Source organism: Protomyctophum parallelum, assembly GCF_964188405.1.
Source record: "Protomyctophum parallelum genome assembly, chromosome: 21".
NCBI classification, from domain to species: Eukaryota; Metazoa; Chordata; class Actinopteri; order Myctophiformes; family Myctophidae; genus Protomyctophum; species Protomyctophum parallelum.
Genome location: NC_139713.1, coordinates 37,692,459 through 37,711,330, shown reverse-complemented (window position 1 = coordinate 37,711,330; position 18,872 = coordinate 37,692,459). Strand labels below are relative to the sequence as shown.

General features: G+C 43.1%; 1 protein-coding gene across 1 annotated transcript; it reads left to right on the top strand.

Moving 5' to 3' along the window:
• On the top strand, positions 1-18,254 carry LOC310879509 (sorting nexin-18-like). Its single transcript, XM_083794252.1, has 8 exons — positions 1-918; positions 1,564-1,661; positions 2,538-2,623; positions 3,223-3,468; positions 4,537-4,830; positions 6,246-6,382; positions 11,138-11,383; positions 16,661-18,254. The coding sequence occupies exons 1-8, from the start codon at positions 525-527 to the stop codon at positions 16,885-16,887; spliced, it is 1,728 nt and encodes a 575-aa protein (XP_083650378.1). The 5' UTR covers positions 1-524; the 3' UTR covers positions 16,888-18,254.
• The last annotated feature ends 618 nt before the right edge of the window (positions 18,255-18,872 follow it).

The following is an 18,872-nucleotide window of genomic DNA, read 5'->3' as shown; positions in this document are numbered from 1 at the left end:
CCATTACTCAGACAGTGTATTCGTGCTCCAACAAGCCCATGCATCTGGAAAAAAAAAAGGACTTTCTTCTCCTCCGATCAGACCCAACAGCCTCAGGAGAACAAGTCAAACTGCACAGAAGAACGGTGGATGGTTGTTTTGGAGATATAAACTGCTTTTTTTGTCTTTATATAGATACGTTTTTAATGTTTTTTTCTTTTCCCCCCAACTCGGCTTAAGTTCTGCATGCAATTATAAACGTTATTTGACCCACAGAGGGAGAGAGAGGGAGGGAGGAGGTAGGGAGAGAGAGAGAAAGATCGGTTGGTGTCGCATACAAAAAGTTATCCGATGGCAGAATAGGCGTCTGGCATTGTTTAATTTTAAACTTAATTGACGCAAACTCGGCAACAAAAAAAAAGTATCACAACTTGTAGCGGCTGGTTCTTCGTTACTATAGTCGTGTTATTTGGGGGAATTTGTGTGGGGGGAGACCGGGGGAGAGAGAGAGAGAGAGGTATAGCTATATACTGTCTGTCTGCAGCATGGCGTTGTTGACGGCGAGAGTTCTGTACGACTTCAGCTCTGAGAACCCAGGAGAGATCTCCATATGCGAGAACGAACTCGTCACTTTGTTCAGCGAGGAGGAGCTGGAGGGCTGGCTGGAAGGGGAGAACACCAGAGGACAGACTGGCCTGTTTCCGGCCTCGTATGTGGAGATCATCAGGAACGATCATGTCTCCTCCTCCTCCTCCTCCAACAACAATAACGGACACGAGTCCCAGCAGGCTTACGAGCCTCCTCCTCCCTCCTCCTTTAATAACTCTCCCCAGAGGACCACCACCACCGCTGTGAACATCACTAAAGTCCAGCAGCAGACACCGTCCTCACCGGCGCTACAGCAGCCCCCACAGAGGAGCAGCTACCAGACTAGTCAAGGTAGTAGGCTATCTCGCAGTAGGTTTTCAATTCAACCCTTTTCATATCAAGGCCCATATATTATTTATTCGGTATTTGAGCCACGTACGGACCACCATTTGATGAGTCTCGCAGACCCAAAACTAGATATCATTGGATAACACTTTTGCACAATTCCATGCTGTATTGATGTTGGGACCATAGGAGAGACAACAGGTAAATAAATCAAGTCCTACGCCTAATGCAGATGTTTAACAATAATTTAACTCTTCTTGAGTATGTAAAAAGGATTTTACACTCTCAAGAGTTAAAGATCTATAAGGGTCCATTTGGTTACCTCCATCTTAGCTGGGGACCATGCACTAGGCCAGGAGTAGGACCACTGGCTGAAAACCACTGTAGTAGCCTATAGTGTGTATGGGCTGCTGCTATAATATCGTGATACGACGGATATCGTAATATCGTGATATGGCATTTGTAAGTGTCACAGTGTTTTCCTGGTTTTAGTCTCTTAAAAGCTTATTTTTGTAATACTTTCAAAAGTATGTTCTACAATTAAAGAACATTGATTTCACCCTCACAATACAACATTATATTGTAATATGTTGTAGAAATATTGTGATTGATTTTGTCCATAACAATGTCGTCGTCCCCCCGACCTACAAGGAAGTGATGAGGACTGGGACGACGACTGGGATGACAGCTGCTCCACCGTCAGCGGAGAGCCTTCTTCGGGCGCTGGGGGCGCCCTCTCCACCTACCAGGTGTAGTTTAGGCCCATGATCACTCGTACATCTTCAAAACCTTTCCTAAATAACGATGAACTTATACGTTCATAGGTCACTCATGCTCACATAACCTGATAATAATGGTGTACCAGACATGGACATCATCAATGGGGAATCCGAGCTAACAGAAACGGTTTATGGATACGTTTATTATATTTTTTAAGCCTGCCTAACGATAATGTCACTGGTGGTAGGCGGGTTTCTGAAGCTTCCACAGACTGTGGAGTACCGTAGAAGAAAATGGTGCCATTTATCGTAGTCCTTTAAGTCGTCCTTTAAGCATTATTAGCGTTTCAGCCATAGTACATTGTATATTTTGAATATTGTCAATTTCATTCTTATCTGTCTTATTTGTTTGGCAAACAGAAATTTATTTTTATGCCAATGGCAAAAAAAAGCTGCTATGCATGCAATTACTTCCATGGCAGTTAAAGGGACATTTCACCGCTGGAAGAAACAGCAGTCACTCAATGTTAATAGTATTTGTAGTAGATAACAGTAGCACAATTTAAAAATGTCACCCTATGGCCAAAAAAATGTCTGTGTTTGACTAGGGTTTGACGGCATTGCTGAATTCCTACAATGCCCATAATGCTTTAGTGCATTGGCCCACCTTGTGGAGAGGGGGGAGGCTACGTGGAGGGGTCCAGGATGGAAGTGAGACCACATTCATGAACATGGCGCCATGACTAAAATATCTAGTAAAAACACAAATAAACCCCCCCAGGAAAGTGTTTCTTGTGTCCTATAAACACCATTAAAATAAGATCTGGTTGCAAAAGGGAAGTGAAGTGGCCCTTTAATCGTCAACTAAACCTTCGTTTATCTATTCTACGATCAACCCCCGACCAGGTGACCACGTCTCTGCCGGGCCGCCGCGGCAGCGCGCAGACGCAGGCCAAGGGCTCCTCGGCCACGGTGGGCCGGAACCTCAACAGGTCAGTGGTGGAAACAGTACCCAATTATTTTACTTAACGGTATATTCAGTGATTTTACTCAAAAAACCTTAGGTTTCGTTTTTGGCTGTGGGACCCAGCCTTTCGTCCAATCAGGATAGAGAGTCAAAAACGAAACCTAAGGTTTTTTGACCCCCAGGAGTTAACTGGGGAACTCCTTATATGGCCAGCACACTCTATAGTAGGGAGGATTATCACAACAAAACAAAAAAATAAGTGATATTTGAATTAAGTGAAATCACTGAATATACCTTTAAGTAAACGTATCAATGCTACAATGTGGATGTACTCCGTTGAAAGTCCCGTATTCAAAATGCACTTGAGTAAAAGTACAAAAGTATCGGCATCAAAATGTACTTAAAGTACCAAAAGAATAAAGTACTCACTATACAGAATGTCCCATTTCTTTTTCTTTTTTTTAAATGTACAAAAAATCATTTGAAAATAGCGGATCTGTGAGCTTGTAGATCGGCTAATTTCAAATGGCCCGAAATGTATAGGGCTGAAGTGGTTAATGTATGTTTTTGTAATGATAATAAATAAGAATAATAATAATTGGTTACTTTGCGCCAACGCGACAGGTTCTCCACCTTCGTGAAGTCGGGCGGGGAGGCCTTCCTGCTGGGGGAAGCGTCTGCCTTCGTGAAGGACGGAGACAGGATCTGCGTGGTGATGGGGCAGCACGGGTCGCCCGAGTGGCAGCAGGACCCGTATCCGTTCACGTGCACCATCGACGACCCCACCAAGCAGACCAAGTTCAAAGGCATGAAGAGTTACATGTCCTACGGGCTGACGCCCAGTCACACCAACACGCAAGTGAACCGCAGGTACACGCACGCACACACACACACATGCGCGCACGGCCGCACGCACACACATGCGCGCACGCACGCACACTAACCTTGTTCTCCAGAAAAGCTGTAGGTTTGTTTGAATACTCTCAACATAATGCAGTAGCTCCGTGTCCCCTAATAATAGTCCCAGGACATTTCACTCTTTCCTGTTGAGTCTTTGAAAATGTTGACTTGTTGCTTCGTTTATCCGGGCGGCATTTCCTCCTCATAAACCCACGTTGACCCTGCTGTGGAAAACTGCTGACATTAATTGACTGTAAATGTCCAGACATAGTTTCAGTACAGTACAGCCTTATCTTATCAGCTCTAAATGGTAGTAATGACAGTGATGGTGAACTGGAGATAGTGGGCAGGTTTTGAGAGACTTATTGGGGGAACATGGCAACCTATTGTTGCCAAGAAAAATGTTTCACTGCAGCAGTTCAGCCCTGTTGCCTAAAACCTGATCCCTATTCTATCACTTTGTCGTCTTGTGTTGTTGTTCGTCTCCATTACATCCAGTCATCCACTATCAGCACCCGCATTCTACTCACCTATTTTATGACATGTAGCACTTGCAAATTTGTGTCAAATATAAAGTGTGTTACTAAATCAAATGTATTATTAAAAAATATATATATTATTTCTAGTTCTACCTTCTGCACTCCTCTATCCCTCCACCCTCACCCTCTGCTTGCTTCTGAACAATCTCTATCTCAACCTTGTCCACACTTCATTCTTCTTATTTCACTCCTCTTCCCTCCCTCCCTCCCTTTATCACCACTACCTCTGTATAACCTTGTCATACCCTCATCTCCCTGGCTCCATGCACTCATACATCTTTAGTATCAAACCTAACTCTCCCTCCAAATCCTGTTGCACATACATACATCCATCCATCCATCAACCCACCCACCCACCACATCCATCTATCTGTCCACTATCCATTCTTGACCCTGCTGTGGGGTATTCCTGTGTCCTGTCCTGTGTCTTACCCTCCACCCTACCGCTGCAGATATACACTATTTGACGGGCTGTATCCCTCCCAACTGTCTCCTACAGGTATAAACATTTTGACTGGCTGTACGCGCGGCTCGTAGAGCGTTTCCCCGTCATCTCCGTGCCTCATCTCCCGGAGAAACAGGCCACGGGACGCTTCGAGGAGGACTTCATCTCCAAGCGGAGGAAAGGCCTGATCTGGTGGATGAACCACATGACCACCCATCCCGTCCTGGCCCGCTGCGATGTCTTCCAGCATTTCTTAACATGCGGGGCGGACGAGAAGGCCTGGAAGCAAGGCAAGAGGAAGGCCGAGAGAGACGATCTGGTCGGGGCCAATTTCTTCCTCACCATCAGGTGGGTGTCTTGATTCAACGATCGTTTGGCGAACAATATCCGATCTGACGCAATGCGCTCTGAGCTTCTAGATGAGATTTGGTGAAGCAACAATCACACTCGTGTGAAGTGAGGGGCGCTCTTATCATCATGCATCACATTCCGCGCTCAGCCAATCAAATCATCTCAAATTTGGCACACACAAACACACATTCCATGCTCTAGGTTTTCCCCTCAAAAAAGGAGCAAACCTAGTATAGAGCCCTGGGCATTCAAGGGGTTTTTAACTGGGAAGTTGTTGGTTGGAATCAAGCACCTCATTGAGGTGCAATATTGTAAGTTGCTTTGACAGGTCCAGTCAAGGTTCATTGTTCCTGTTTTTATACATAATGGCAATAACAGAAATCAGTTGGGCAGGGCTATTCAACTAAATTGTTCAGGGGGCTGCATTGTCAAAAACCCAAGGGGCCGGGGGCCGGACTGCTGCACCCTCTAAGTAAATGACTTTTTTGCAAGTAATTTACTTACTTACTTACTCTTCCGCGGACCAGTCCAACTTGATTGGCGGACCGGATTTGGCCCGTGGGCCGCCAGTTGAATAGCCCTGCAGTAGGGGGAAAATTAAGGGCTTTTGGTGACTAGCAATGTTCCCTTGAGCATGCACTGTAGCTGCACGTACTGTAAGAAGTTGCTGGTTGTAATCCCAAACTCGGCTATGTTACTGTTAGCTGTGGTGCTAGAGAGCGAGGGCTGTTGTTGAGGGCTACAATAGAAACAAGTCCCCAGGACTTAATATATATATATATATAGAATATATAAATATATCCTTTTAGCCTTAATGTCTTAAAAGTCATTAACAAGGTCATTTGATAAGATTCATTAATAGGGATCATTGTTCTGTGAGTTGACGTCAGGTCGTTTATGTGGCTTCGACTCTTACCTCACACTGTGTTTAGCAAATACTGTAGGTCTGATTAACTGATTACATCATGTTTATTGTGGGGCATAAATGTGGGAGAGAGATAATAACAAGGGCAAGAGTTGATGTACAGTATAACACATGGTGCTGATTTGGAGAAAATAAATAGTGCAAATTGCCAGCTGTTGAAAAATAGCAGATCTACAAGCTCGTAGCGCGGCACTGAGTGCCACGCTACGAGCTTGTAGATCTGCTATTTCTGAAACATCGTGAAAACAAAGCATATATATTCTTTCACAGTGAACGTTTTTAACTCAAATATTTGCTTCTGGGAGGTCCCTGGAACAACATCATTTCAGATGGGGGTCCGCGGCCAAATACAGATAATTCTGTGGGTACCTTGACATGAAAAAGCACCAGTGCACCACTAATACATTTTTCAGAAAACATTTTTGTAGAATCTGGTCTTAGGCCTTAATGGGCTGATGAAAGCAACCTTGCCTTTTTCTTCAACCAGCCCACCTGCGCTTCCACTCGACCTCCAAGAGGTGGAGAGCAAGATCGAGGGCTTCAAGACCTTCACCAAGAGGATGGACGAGAACATTGTGGTGGTGAACACCACCATCAATGAGTTTGCTCGCAAACAGATCACAGGCAAGTTCAAGTTGAACTGTATGCTGTTTAGTTTAGTTTTTAGGGAGTAGGGAAGACAGGCAGGGAGGGTGATATTTGTCACGACACGTAATCCTCCAGCCTGGGGCAGCCTCCCTGTCAGCAGGGAGGGTTGGGGAGGGAGGAGAAAGTGCTGAGGGCCTGAGGCTCAGTCTACGCCTCACTCGTCCTCCCTGACAAGTATTTGTCATAATCTGTCCTGTGCGGTTTTCTTTGTTTGCAAAGACTGAAAGGCAAACAGAAATGTTCATGTTTATGTATATTCCAATGCCAAATGCCAAAGAAACACAATTGAATTAACCCATTACAACTGGGAAAGCATCTATCTCATTTTAGATTTTAGCTATATTTTAACCACTATTATTTATTTTAACCAACACATTGATTGCTAGAGTTTTCTATTTGCTCAGGCTTGGTGGTGCTGAGCGATTAGCATTGTACTTTTGAACTTTTTCGGGGCCCACAGCGAGGGGCCTCTTATAGCGAAAATCAAAAGAAAGCCTAACTTGTCCAAAAACCATGATTTTTACCATCTTCCATTCTGGAGATATTGACCTTTTTCTAACACCTGCTTTTGCCTGCACGCTGCTTGCTTGAAAAAACAGCAGAGGAGGAAGGTTGAAGTTGACAGACATTGACAGACAGATATAAAAATGAACACAAATAATATCATATACATACTACACACTGAATGAAAGCCCTGAATGTCTACTTTTAGGAGGAAAACAAATACACATTGATCCCATGTACAGTTTGTCAGTAATTGAATAATAGTTCTTCAGGTCCATGCCTTCTCTGAAGTTCTCTCTGAAAAAGAGAATTTTAGACAAGGCATGGACCTGAACAACTAAATATTCACATAATAAGGCCTATAGCGACATGTACATACTATATACCGTATGAAACAGAAGACTCTCTGCTTTCATAAGAGAAAAACTAATACTGTAATAATAATAAAAATCACACCCCTGTGAAGTGAGCAGTGCAATGTTGCACTGCTCACTTCACAACATTGCACTGCTCACTTCACAGGGGTGTGATTTTTATTATTATTACAGTATTAGTTTTTTTCTTATGAAAGCAGAGAGTCTTCTGTTTCATACGGTATATAGTATGTACATGTAATAATAGTTCTTCAGGTCCATGCCTTCTATAGTTCTCTCTGAAAAAGATAATTTTAGACAAGGCATGGATTCAACTGCATTCAATAGCCTACTGACAAACTGTACATGGGATCAATGTGTATTTGTTTTCCTCCTAAAAGTAGACATTTAGGGCTTTCATTCAGTGTGTAGTATGTATATGATAATAATGTATTTATGTTTATTTTTATATCTGCCTGTCAATCTCTGTGACTTTAAACCTTTATAATTCGCTATGATGATAACTTCATGATGATGATGATGATTATGCCCACATATCTGATCATTGTCTCAATCGCAGTAACAGGGGGGGCAACAAAAGTCTTGATCAGTGTAGGCTACCTTCCACCGATCGTTTCAGAACGATAGTATAACGGTGAGACTTGTTACTGGATCGGTGAGGTTAGTGGTTGACATGTCTGGACATGTTTGGGCAAAGAAGCACAGAAGCACGTATAGGAGCGATCAGCGATGGAAAAGAGCTTCATCCACGGTATGAGAGACGCTAAGCCCGGCTGTGATCGACAAAATGACAACTCTGGCTTCCGCAGTTTAGGATGAGACATGTGTATTCATTATACATTACAAACGGGTCGATGACGTCCCAGACGCCTTCATTGCGGTCTTATCACTGCAATTATAATGAATAAAAAGGTTACAATCACACAACGGATAGTGATGGCTGCATTGGCTGGCGAAGACGCTATGGCTAATGGCGATCTCCAACAAAAGACATGTAAAGCGGCCAGTTGATCATGGCGGTCCCTCGATAATGTCATTGGTTTCGTGCATCTGTCCATGACTCCGTGTGTGTGGCAAACGTTATGAAATGCTACGTTATATCTTTTTCCGAGAATGAGAGAGGTGCAAGGCGATCGCAAGGCACAGTGGCAGTGGGGGGGGGGGGGGGGGGGGGGGGGGGGACTCAAACTGCCAATGCAATCCGAGACGAAGAGACCTCCCCCACAATGCTTCCTCGGGAGAAACCATGTAGAAACAGGAGGGGAGGGGGAATAGAGTGTATTCACACACACTAGAGCATGGGTACGTCCATTTTAGATCCCCTGACATCTGCGTTGGTCTATGCCGTGCAGGCCGCCAACATTACGTCGTAATGGATGCGGCCTGCCCGCATAGACCAGACCTATTTTCAGGAGGGGGGGGCTTTTAACTCCCGGATCACATACCGGATCTTTGTAGAGCCGATCGCCGGTGTTACTTTCTATGTTGTCCGGGCGCGTATAAAGATGAAGTACAGTAATCATTAAAAAAACCATAAAAACGTATAGATACGCTATGCGCATACCGTGATCGAGATATAAAAAGCGTATGGATACGTTTCACGCATTTGATGTGTTAATACTTTGAATGTTTGCCCTAATTGAATACAACAAGTCTTGGTGTTTAGGCCCTAGGTTTTGTTATCCCAAGGCAAAATGGGGAGGTGTGACAAGATGTACAGTAACACTTAACACATAAAATGCTGGAAACGTACTAATACGCTTTATTAATCTCGAACGCGGTATGCGCATCACGTATTAATACGTTTTATGTTTTTTTTTAATGATTACTGTACTTCATATTTATACGCGCCCGGACAACATAGAAAGTAACACCGATCGGCTCTACAAAGGTCCGGTATGTGATCCGGGAGTTAAAAGCCCCCCCCTCCTGAAAAGAGGTCTGGTCTATGCGGGCAGGCGTCTGGGACGCCATCGACCCATTTGTAATGTATAACGAATACAGATGTCTCATCCTAAACTGCGGAAGCCATCGAGTTTTAGTCATTTTTTCTATATCACAGCCGGGCTTAGCGTCTCTCTCGATACCGTGGATGTAGCCTACATCCACAACGGATAGCGATGGCTGCATTGGCTGGTGAAGTAGCCTCGGTCCCAGGCAGTTAGTTGATCCCTCGATAATACGTCATTACTTATCTGCCGTGGATGAAGCTCATTTCCATCGCTGATCTCTACTATACGTGCTTCTTTGCCCAAACAAAGTGAAGACGCAATGGCGATGTCCAACAAAAGACATGTAAAGCAGCCAGTTAGTTGATCATCTCTCTCTCCTGTGCTTCTTTGCCCAAACATGTCCAGACATGTCAACCAACTGATCCAGTAACGTGTCTCACCGTTATACTATCGTTCTGAAGGCAGATATAAAAATAAACATAAATAAATTATTATCATATACATACTACACACTGAATGAAAGCCCTAAATGTCTACTTTTAGGAGGAAAACAAATACATAATATTGATCCCATGTACAGTTTGTCAGTAGGCTATTGAATGCAGTTGTTCAGGTCCAACTATTATTCACAAAATAAGGCCTATACCTGTGAAGTGAGCAGTGCAATGTTGTGAAGTGAGCAGTGCAACATTGCACTGCTCACTTCACAGGGGTGTGCTTTTTATTATTATTACAGTAGAAGTATTTTTCTTATGAAAGCAGAGAGTCTTATGTTTCATACGGTATATATTATGTATATGTCGCTATAGGCCTTATTTTGTGAATATTGAGCAGTTCAGGTCCATGTCTTAGTCTTAGTTATCTCTGGTGGGCACAAGCTGAATTCAATGACCAATTACTGTCAAACTGTATATGTGTACAATGTGTACTGTTTTCCTCCTAAAAGTAGACATTCAGGGCTTTCATTCGGTGTATGGTATGTATAGGATAGTATTTGTGCTCATTTTTATATCGGTCTGTTGAACTGAAAGAAAAAAAACTGAACTGAAATGTCTGTCAACTTCAACCTTCCATATCTCTGCTGTTTTTTCAAGCGAGCAGCGTGCAGCCAAAAGCAGGTGTTAGAAAAAGGTCAATATCTCCAGAATGGAAGGTAAAATCATATTTATTTATTTTTTGAAGTGGACAAGTTTGGCTTTCTTTTGATTTATGTGGTGTGATTCTCGCTATAAGAGGCCCCTCGCTGTGGGCCCCGAAAAAGTTCAGAAGTCCATCGCTCAGCACCACCAAGCCTGAGAAAATTGAACACTGTAGCAATCAATGTGTTAAGGTCTCTGCACACTGCATCTGTGTTTTTCCGCTGTTTTTTCCCGAAAAGCGTGTCCAGTCTATGAATGATGTGTCCGTGTCATTTACTTTTTTTTTTTAATTAATGGAATTGTCATCTGGATATGATGAAACACCCAGCTCATTGAATCAAAATGATACCTTTTGTTCTTCTTGTGTTCTGATCCAGATCTACAGTTTAATCTGTTAAATGTCCATATGTGTCGTGTGTACTGTATGTTAAACTACTATTATTTTAACCATTATTTCATACTTTGGCTATTCGAAAATAGCAGATCTACAAGCTCAATACGTATAATTTTGGCAGGAAAAGGTTTGAGCACCACTGATATGATATGGCAACATGGATTTGGAATAAATCTGATAATTAAGCAATTCCTTTATTAATTTAAGCTGGTTTGCGGGCCCTGTCTCCTTCCAGCATGGCTCTAGAAGATTGTTTTAGAAACGGCATCATGTCTTAAATTGGTTACATTGTTAACAGCAAAATATTTTGTATGACAAATACATCGTCAAGTAAAATGTCACGATGTGACCATGATGTGAAATGACAGGTTTCAAGAAGGAGTACCAGAAAGTGGGCCAGTCGTTCAGACTGCTGGGCCAGGCCTTCGAGCTGGACCAGCAGCCCTACTCCGCGGGCCTCAACCGAGCCATCGCCGGCACCGGAGAGGCTTACGAGACCATCGGCGATTACTTCGCCGAGCAGCCTCGTCAGGACCTGGCTCCAATATCAGACCTGCTGGATATCTACCGGGGACACCTGGCCAACTATCCCGACATCATACACGTACAGAAAGGTAAGAGGAGTCATTCTCTAAGCCTAACGTTTTCAGAACATAGTGTTGAGGACGAGTAAAATATTATGTTTTATTCTTTTTTTTTTTTTTTACCTTTCCTGTAAAATATTATATTAGTTAATGCATCAAAAACTAAACCATACATCTTTCAGAAGCGTGTATATAAGCACATCGATCTACAAGCTCACAGTGTGTCGCATTGCAACGCATTGTGAGCTTATAGATCAGTTATTATCAGCTTAACATGTTTGGGATAGGACTTTCTCACGTGAAACAATGGATACATGTGTTTTTGATTGCATTGTTTACGTCATTAATGAAATTCCACAGACAATTGACCGTGAATCATTCAACACAAAGGCAGTCAATAGACAGTGATGTGGATTTGCAGTGAGAAAGAAAGTACAACATCTGCTTTCATTTATTAAATCGCAACGTCAGTCTGGGTCTAGGACTGAAACCAGCCCTGATGCATTCAAACTCTGTGCTTTGTGGAGAGAGCCTGGATCCCATTGTCCACATATACACGCATACACACACACACACACACACACACACACACACACACACACACATACGCGTGCACACGCGCACACACACTCATGCTCTTTCTATACACGCACACACACAGGGGAGTGCTCTAGGCTGAACTCCCTGCAGAGTGGGAGTGGGGAGGTGCTGCCTGCTGGCAGATAAATCCCTTACGTCTGCCAAACATAGAGGCACTGTTTCACAGTCCCATCAGCCCTGTTCTATAGGCCCTGCAAACACAGGCTGGAAACACAGCCGGAATCCTAATACTCTGTGTGTGTGTGTGTGTGTGTGTGTGTGTGTGTGTGTGTGTGTGTGTGTGTGTGTGTGTGTGTGTGTGTGTGTGTGTGTGTGTGTGTGTGTGTGTGACTGACGACGGTGTTGCATTTACTTTGCTTTAATTCAGTGGTTCTCATCCCTTAATTCCTGGACCAGGGCCCCGGCCCACTTGAAAATTTCAAAAGCGTTTGTGTCCCCCCCATGTCTGACCACTTACGTGGGTGGGCCATGTTGTGATCAATCAATCGATTGGAACTGGAATGGAACTAAGTTAGTATTGTTGAAGTTCCTGTCCTATCACAATGACAACAAAACTTTCAAGGTTTTAAAGAAAACAATCATAAAAAAGATGTTGTATTATCATTAAAACCTTAGTGTTTTGCCAATTTATTCATTTAAATCGTGGGCACCAGCCTACAGGTTGAGAATCACTCAAAATACAGTCTGGGGCTACACAAAATAAAGTTATCGCGTTCCGTCCCAGTTCCCATGACAGTCGTTGTGGTTTGTCAGACTGTTGGCGAGCGAGGCCAGTTGTTTTCAAACAAGCTCTCTCGTCGTACTTTTTACTTTATTCCGACAGAGAGAGAGAGAGAGAGAGGCCTGCAGGGCCCTTTCCATGTCAAAGACATTAATCCTCCTTCCCAACACAGCGAGTCCACATTCCACACATATTTATAGCGGCGAGTTTCTCTAATACAGCACTTCTCATCCTATTACAAAAACATATGGACGTATCCTTGAATTGATTTGTTCAGGGGAACATAAACCAGTTTCCTAACACTATCTTTTCTCTTTTGAAGAAATAATATAATGAACATTATTACATTATCCGTCCCACTCCAGCTCCTTCGAGCTCCAGACTGGATTGTCCTGGTTTCAACTGGGTGTCCTCCTGAGTACTGAGTCCCGACAAATGGTGCCAGTTTTCACCACACTTATTTTGAGTTCTGTTGAAAGGGGCAGTCACTATTTTTAAATACATTTTTGAGGGGCTAGCCCCTCCTATATTCAGCTATTAGTGTAGATGTCCATCCACCACAAATTCCCATTGACAATGAAAGGACAACTTTACATAATCGTGTCTGAGCAAATAGGCATAGTGTCTATTTTACGTCATGATGATGTACAATGGAAAGAGTGCCCCTCAATTCACACGGGTGTGATTTTATAATATGTAAGTGATTAAGGGATCCCGGTTTGGGTTTTTGAAAGTATGGTCACCTTATCTGTGGTTCTCGACTGTGAGGCAGTGTTGCCAGATGAGAGAGAAATAAGCAACCAGGTATATGAAAACAAGCCCAAAAGAAACGACTATTATCATCATACAACATCGGCTATTTGAAAATAGCCGTTCTACAAGCTCAAAACGCACTGCATGGGAAGCGTTGTGAGCTTGTAGATCGTCAAAATGTTACGTCCAGGACGTAACATTTTCACTACACACACTACACACACTAAGCAAGCAACAACTACCAATATTTACAGAAAAAACAGCCCCAATGTCGCTGATAATAAGCAGACACCAACGCCGCTGTGAGGTCCACTCCAGGCACATCTGATTTGAATGAGAGCGGAGATTCCAGGCACTCTGGTCCTGTGTTGCCCTGGGACTGTTGGAATGCAAGGATTAGGTTCTCCCCTCCTCCTCTTCCTCCTTCTCTCTCTCTCTCTCTCTCTCTCTCTCTCTCTCTCTCACACACACACACACACACACACACTTCTTCCCCCTCCGCTGCCTTCCCTTCTCCTTTCCTCCTTAGTGATAGCAAAAGAGGGGGTGGGGTGTGTTGGCTTACAGCTCTGTAATCTGCCTGGCCTGAAGGGGCGCAAAGTCCAAGTTGATTTCAGGTCATTGGGGCTTGGATGCGCACAGTGAAATCGAACACGTTCGATGTTCAGTGTAAACGTTGACCTCCGTCTTTTACAAAGGAAAAATTTGGGTTTTTACTGTGCAATTATGAGTGTGTTTGGTGCGGGGCCTGTGTGTGTGTGTGTGTGTGTGTGCGTGTGTGCGTGCGTGTGTGCGTGCGTGCGTGCGTGCGTGCGTGAGAGAGAAAGAAAGAGACTAGACTTTTTTTTCTCTTTGTTAAAGAATGTGTTAGTGAGGTAAGAGGACTGAGTCATTTCTTCCACTCAGCTTTGCTCAAGTTTGAACATAAGTTACTCCTACATGATTCATTTAGCTTATGAAGCAATTCTGCTGTTCTTCCTCAAAAACGCAAACCTGAGAAATGCCCATTCATCTAGTCTCTGAACAACATCAGAGGAACAAAAAAAGTGTCTCTTTATGAAACACGATTCCTGGGGGAACAAAACATTCACTTTGATGCGTGAGAAAATGAAATGATCATTACATTTTCTTCATTCATAACGACACCAGCTCAGTGGCCTTGTGGTTAGAGTGGGTTCAAACTTCAATCCCCAGCCGGGTCATACCAAAGACTCAGAGCCTCCCTGCTTGACATTCAGCATCAAGGGTTGGATTTGGGGGTAAGTACCGCGACATACTAGCGTCATGTCCAGGGGGTGTACTTGTACATCAAGCTGCCTCACGCTACAGAAACAGGAGATAGGCTCCTGGCCTATGGCAAGGCTATTCATAACGACCCCCCAACCCCCAGTCCTCCTAGTTACTTACTTACTTACTTGATGGATAAAGCTGAAACAAAATGTCTACTATACAATACACATCACAGTATTCATATCCTGAAAGAAATTGCTTTAGACACGCATGGAGGGAATTCTAGTGCCTTTAACCACATGGAACAGTCTCCCCATTCATTTTATAATAGGTGGAACAGTGGAGAAAAAAAGGTGAACATTTTGATGTATAGATTTGTATTATTATTTTCTAGAAGGAAAAAGCAGAGGCAGACTAACGGACAGTACATGGAGAGTACAGAGCCCAGTCAACGTTTGTGTGCAGGAAGCGTTATCGTGACTAATTCTACAATTTCCTCATGATGGCTGGTTCGGTGTTCGGGGAAATCTATGCTTCCTTCCCAGATGATTTAGCTTCTTTGAGTTCTGCCTTAACAGAGCTTCTCTAGGACAGTGGTTCTGAACCTGTGGGTTGGGACCTCCAGGTGGTTTTGTCAAGGTGTGCCTAGTCCAGATCAGGGCTGCGAGCGCCATCAACAGGCAAACCAGGGGATTATGACAGAATAACAATGAACTCTCAGCGTTGTTCCAATGTTAATTCATGAATAATATTTTATTATTTAAGCTCTTTCCCAGTGTGTGTGCTTTTAGTATTAATTCACAAATCAAAATGCATTAAAGAACATGTCAGTATAACTGTTGTAAAGTTTGTGGGTTTGGTGTAAAGTTCACTGGCTAAGTGGTTATATACACAATTCAAACTCCTACACCAGTATGCCAGTCAGAGTCCTGGTCAGGACCAGGGTTTTCAGGGTGTTATAAATGGATGTATTGCTGGGCTTTAGGTACATGTGATGTTGAACAATGGTGGTGATGGAAATGATGATTTAATTATGAATGCATCAAGTGAACACAGACATGGTGTTCTACCTCCTCTACCCTCAGAGTTCAGACCAAATGTTTGCTCTGGGGAGTTCTACCTGAGCCTATATAGACCTAGACAGGTGTACCAGATTAGGCTAACGCCAGACCCCACCCACCATTAAGTGGAGTGATTAGGGTCAGAATCCCAAATCCACCCACTCCTAGAGACAGAATCCCAACTGAGTGGGATTTTGCACAACTGTAATAATGAATGTGATGCCACTGTCAGTTCAGGGGTTTTATGATGTCTTCTAGGGCTGTCAAAAAAAATCGATTCGAGTTAGAATCGCGATTCTAATGCCGTCCGATTCAGAATCGATTCTCATTTTCCAAAAATCTTTTTTTTTTTTTTTTTTTTGCACAAATGTACCTGTACATGACAGGTACATTTGTGCAAAAAAAAACATGCACAGGTACTACCTGTGCATGCAATGCATTATGGCCTGGGTTTCTGCATAGTGCATTTACTACCAGCTAAGCTAAGCCTGCCTATTGTATTTATTTTACACCTGTTTTAATACTAATGTATTGTTCTGGTATTGAGTGAGAAGAGATTTTGTAACTTTTGTACTGGTTCAAATTTGTGCAAGCTAAATAAATGAGACATGTTCTTACTCTTGGATTTAACCTTTGTGTGTTTAAATCATTCAGTTGATAAAACCTTTACAATTATACAAGCTTTTTACTAAATGTACTCTGCTTTCATGCCAGAAGACTGGAGTAGATCATGCTAAAATTCTATTTAATTGTTTAAAAAAAAAAAAAAAAAACTGCTTTAGAATCGGAAAAAAAATCTTTTTTGAACCGAGAATCGGAAAAATCGAAAAGATCGTTTTTGAATCGAATCGTCGCCCCAAGAATCGGAATCGAATCGAATCGTGGGACACCTAAAGATTTGCATAGCCCTAATTGTCTTCCATCCTCTTTTCCGGGCCATAGGTGCTCTGACGAAGGTGAAGGAGTGTCCGAAGCAGGAGGGGGAGCTCCACGAGCGCTGTAACATCATCTCCGTCGCCACGCTGGCCGAGATCCAGCACTTCCACCGCACGCGCGTACGGGACTTCCGCTCCCAGATGCAGCATCACCTGCAGCAGCAGATCCTCTTCTTCCAGAAGATCACCGCCAAGCTGCAGGACACCCTGGAGAGATACGACGACGACCAATAGAGCGGGGATAATCCTGAGGGTTCATTTAAACACTTACGTGATGTGCTGTATATTTGCTGGGGGCAAAAAAGGTTTTTTGTTAAAAGTTAAAGCTCTATATTCCTATATTTGTTCAGTAACATGGGTATCTCCAGCTCGTTAATAAACAGAAAATACAGTGTCATACCAATATTATCCGATCAGGAAAAGAGAACAACATGAAGAAAATTGATCAGCTTCAACTTCATACCGTTTGAGTTCCAGTTTGATCTGCTAAATGTGTTGTCTGATCTCTTCTAATTGAACGTGTTTATCTTGAGTCCTTTGAGTTCTCTTTCCTGTTTTACTAAAGAGATGGAGAGACGGTTACTGCACAAAAACTTGATAACAATGATAACTATAACTAGGTATAACTTAACCCGTGGCCCTATTTTATACTTTGTTGCGTTTTGGTGTGGCATGAAAATAGCAGGTCTAATCTCAGCTCAGCTCACAACGAGGCACAGTGTGACGTGTGCACTTGTATATCTGCTATTTACGCAATTTCTTTAAAGACTTAATGCCTATGATGATGACATACCCAAAATATGGACACCTGGTTGAGTAGTAGTCTTAACTCTCAAGAAGTTAAATGAACCCTCAGGATTTTACCGCCGCTCTTTATGTACACTAAGTTGTTTAGGACTGAATTCTGTTCCATTTCTATCCTCCTCAGTGATCTGTTGATTCAAATTGGACCTAGAAATAGGGGGGGATAAAGATACCCACCTGATTCCATCTGTCCTGTTCAGCTGGAGAGGGTTCCAGGGACCTCCTGACCGGAGGGGAGGACAGAATGAACTTTGTTTGAACCTTGGACACGCGCACCAGTCACATGACGTGTATTAGACTGACAAAGCATGCCTTTCACTTCCTGGTTTGGGGTCCTGTGATGAATCAGCGCCACTATGCAAAGAAGACCATGGATAAATCGATAGTGAGAGGAACTTAACTTAAAGACTGTTTTAAAGATATCGTGTGTGTGTGTGTGTATATACACACACACACACACACACACGCACGCACGCACACACACACACACACACACACACACACACATGAATTTGAACTTGAATGTTTCACCTGTTCAGTATTGTTTTCAGAGGACATTGTAGTGGTGAAACTAAATGTTATTGCACCACTGGACAGAACGTGGACAGTATTTCCACCTCTGGAGCTCGATTGTCATCATAAAAAAAAGACTGTGGTACTTCTAATAGGAAATGTTTCTTATATTATATAGACTTATGTTTTCTGTTGACGGATATCAGTTTACATCGTCAATACATCTCCCGAGTTTTGTCACTGGCTCTCAGCTCAGGTGCTGTTGTCCTGCTGGTTATTCTTTCTACAAGGTAGCATTCAGGGCTCCTGAGTGTGTGTGTGTGTGTGTGTGTGTGTGTGTGTGTGTGTGCGGGAGGGGGGGGGGGGGGGGTGTCAGGGGGTATAGTAACCACTTTAGCCCCCAAAAAACGGTCTATCTGCAAGCTTACAATGTGCCTCATTGTGACATATTGTGAGCTTGTAGACCGACTGGCTATTTGCCTTATTTCAGAAATGAAAGGCACATTTTGAGAAATTAGTGGCATGGTTAATGTGGTTAAGTAAGTTTAAGTATTCGACAGTTCGTTTCGCGGAAGCAATCTGATTGGTTGAAACAGCTTTCTAGCCGTGCTTCAAAGCCGCATCATGGAACGGCTAATCAAAACAAAGAATTCAGCTGCTCTGTTCTCCCAGAGCGCAGCATACTCTCGGTGGCTAGGCTAGCTAGTTTCTTGGGAGATTTGTGGCCGTAGTGGCTACTGTCATCCCCCCAGAAGCAAAGATTTGACTTAAAAACGTTTGCTCTGAAAGAATATATTAAAAGATTTGCACTATATTTGTGCTATATATGTAGATCTGCTATTTTTCAATAGCTAAAGTATAATGCTTAAAACACCAAAAGGGGTTCGATCCCGTCCTGAATG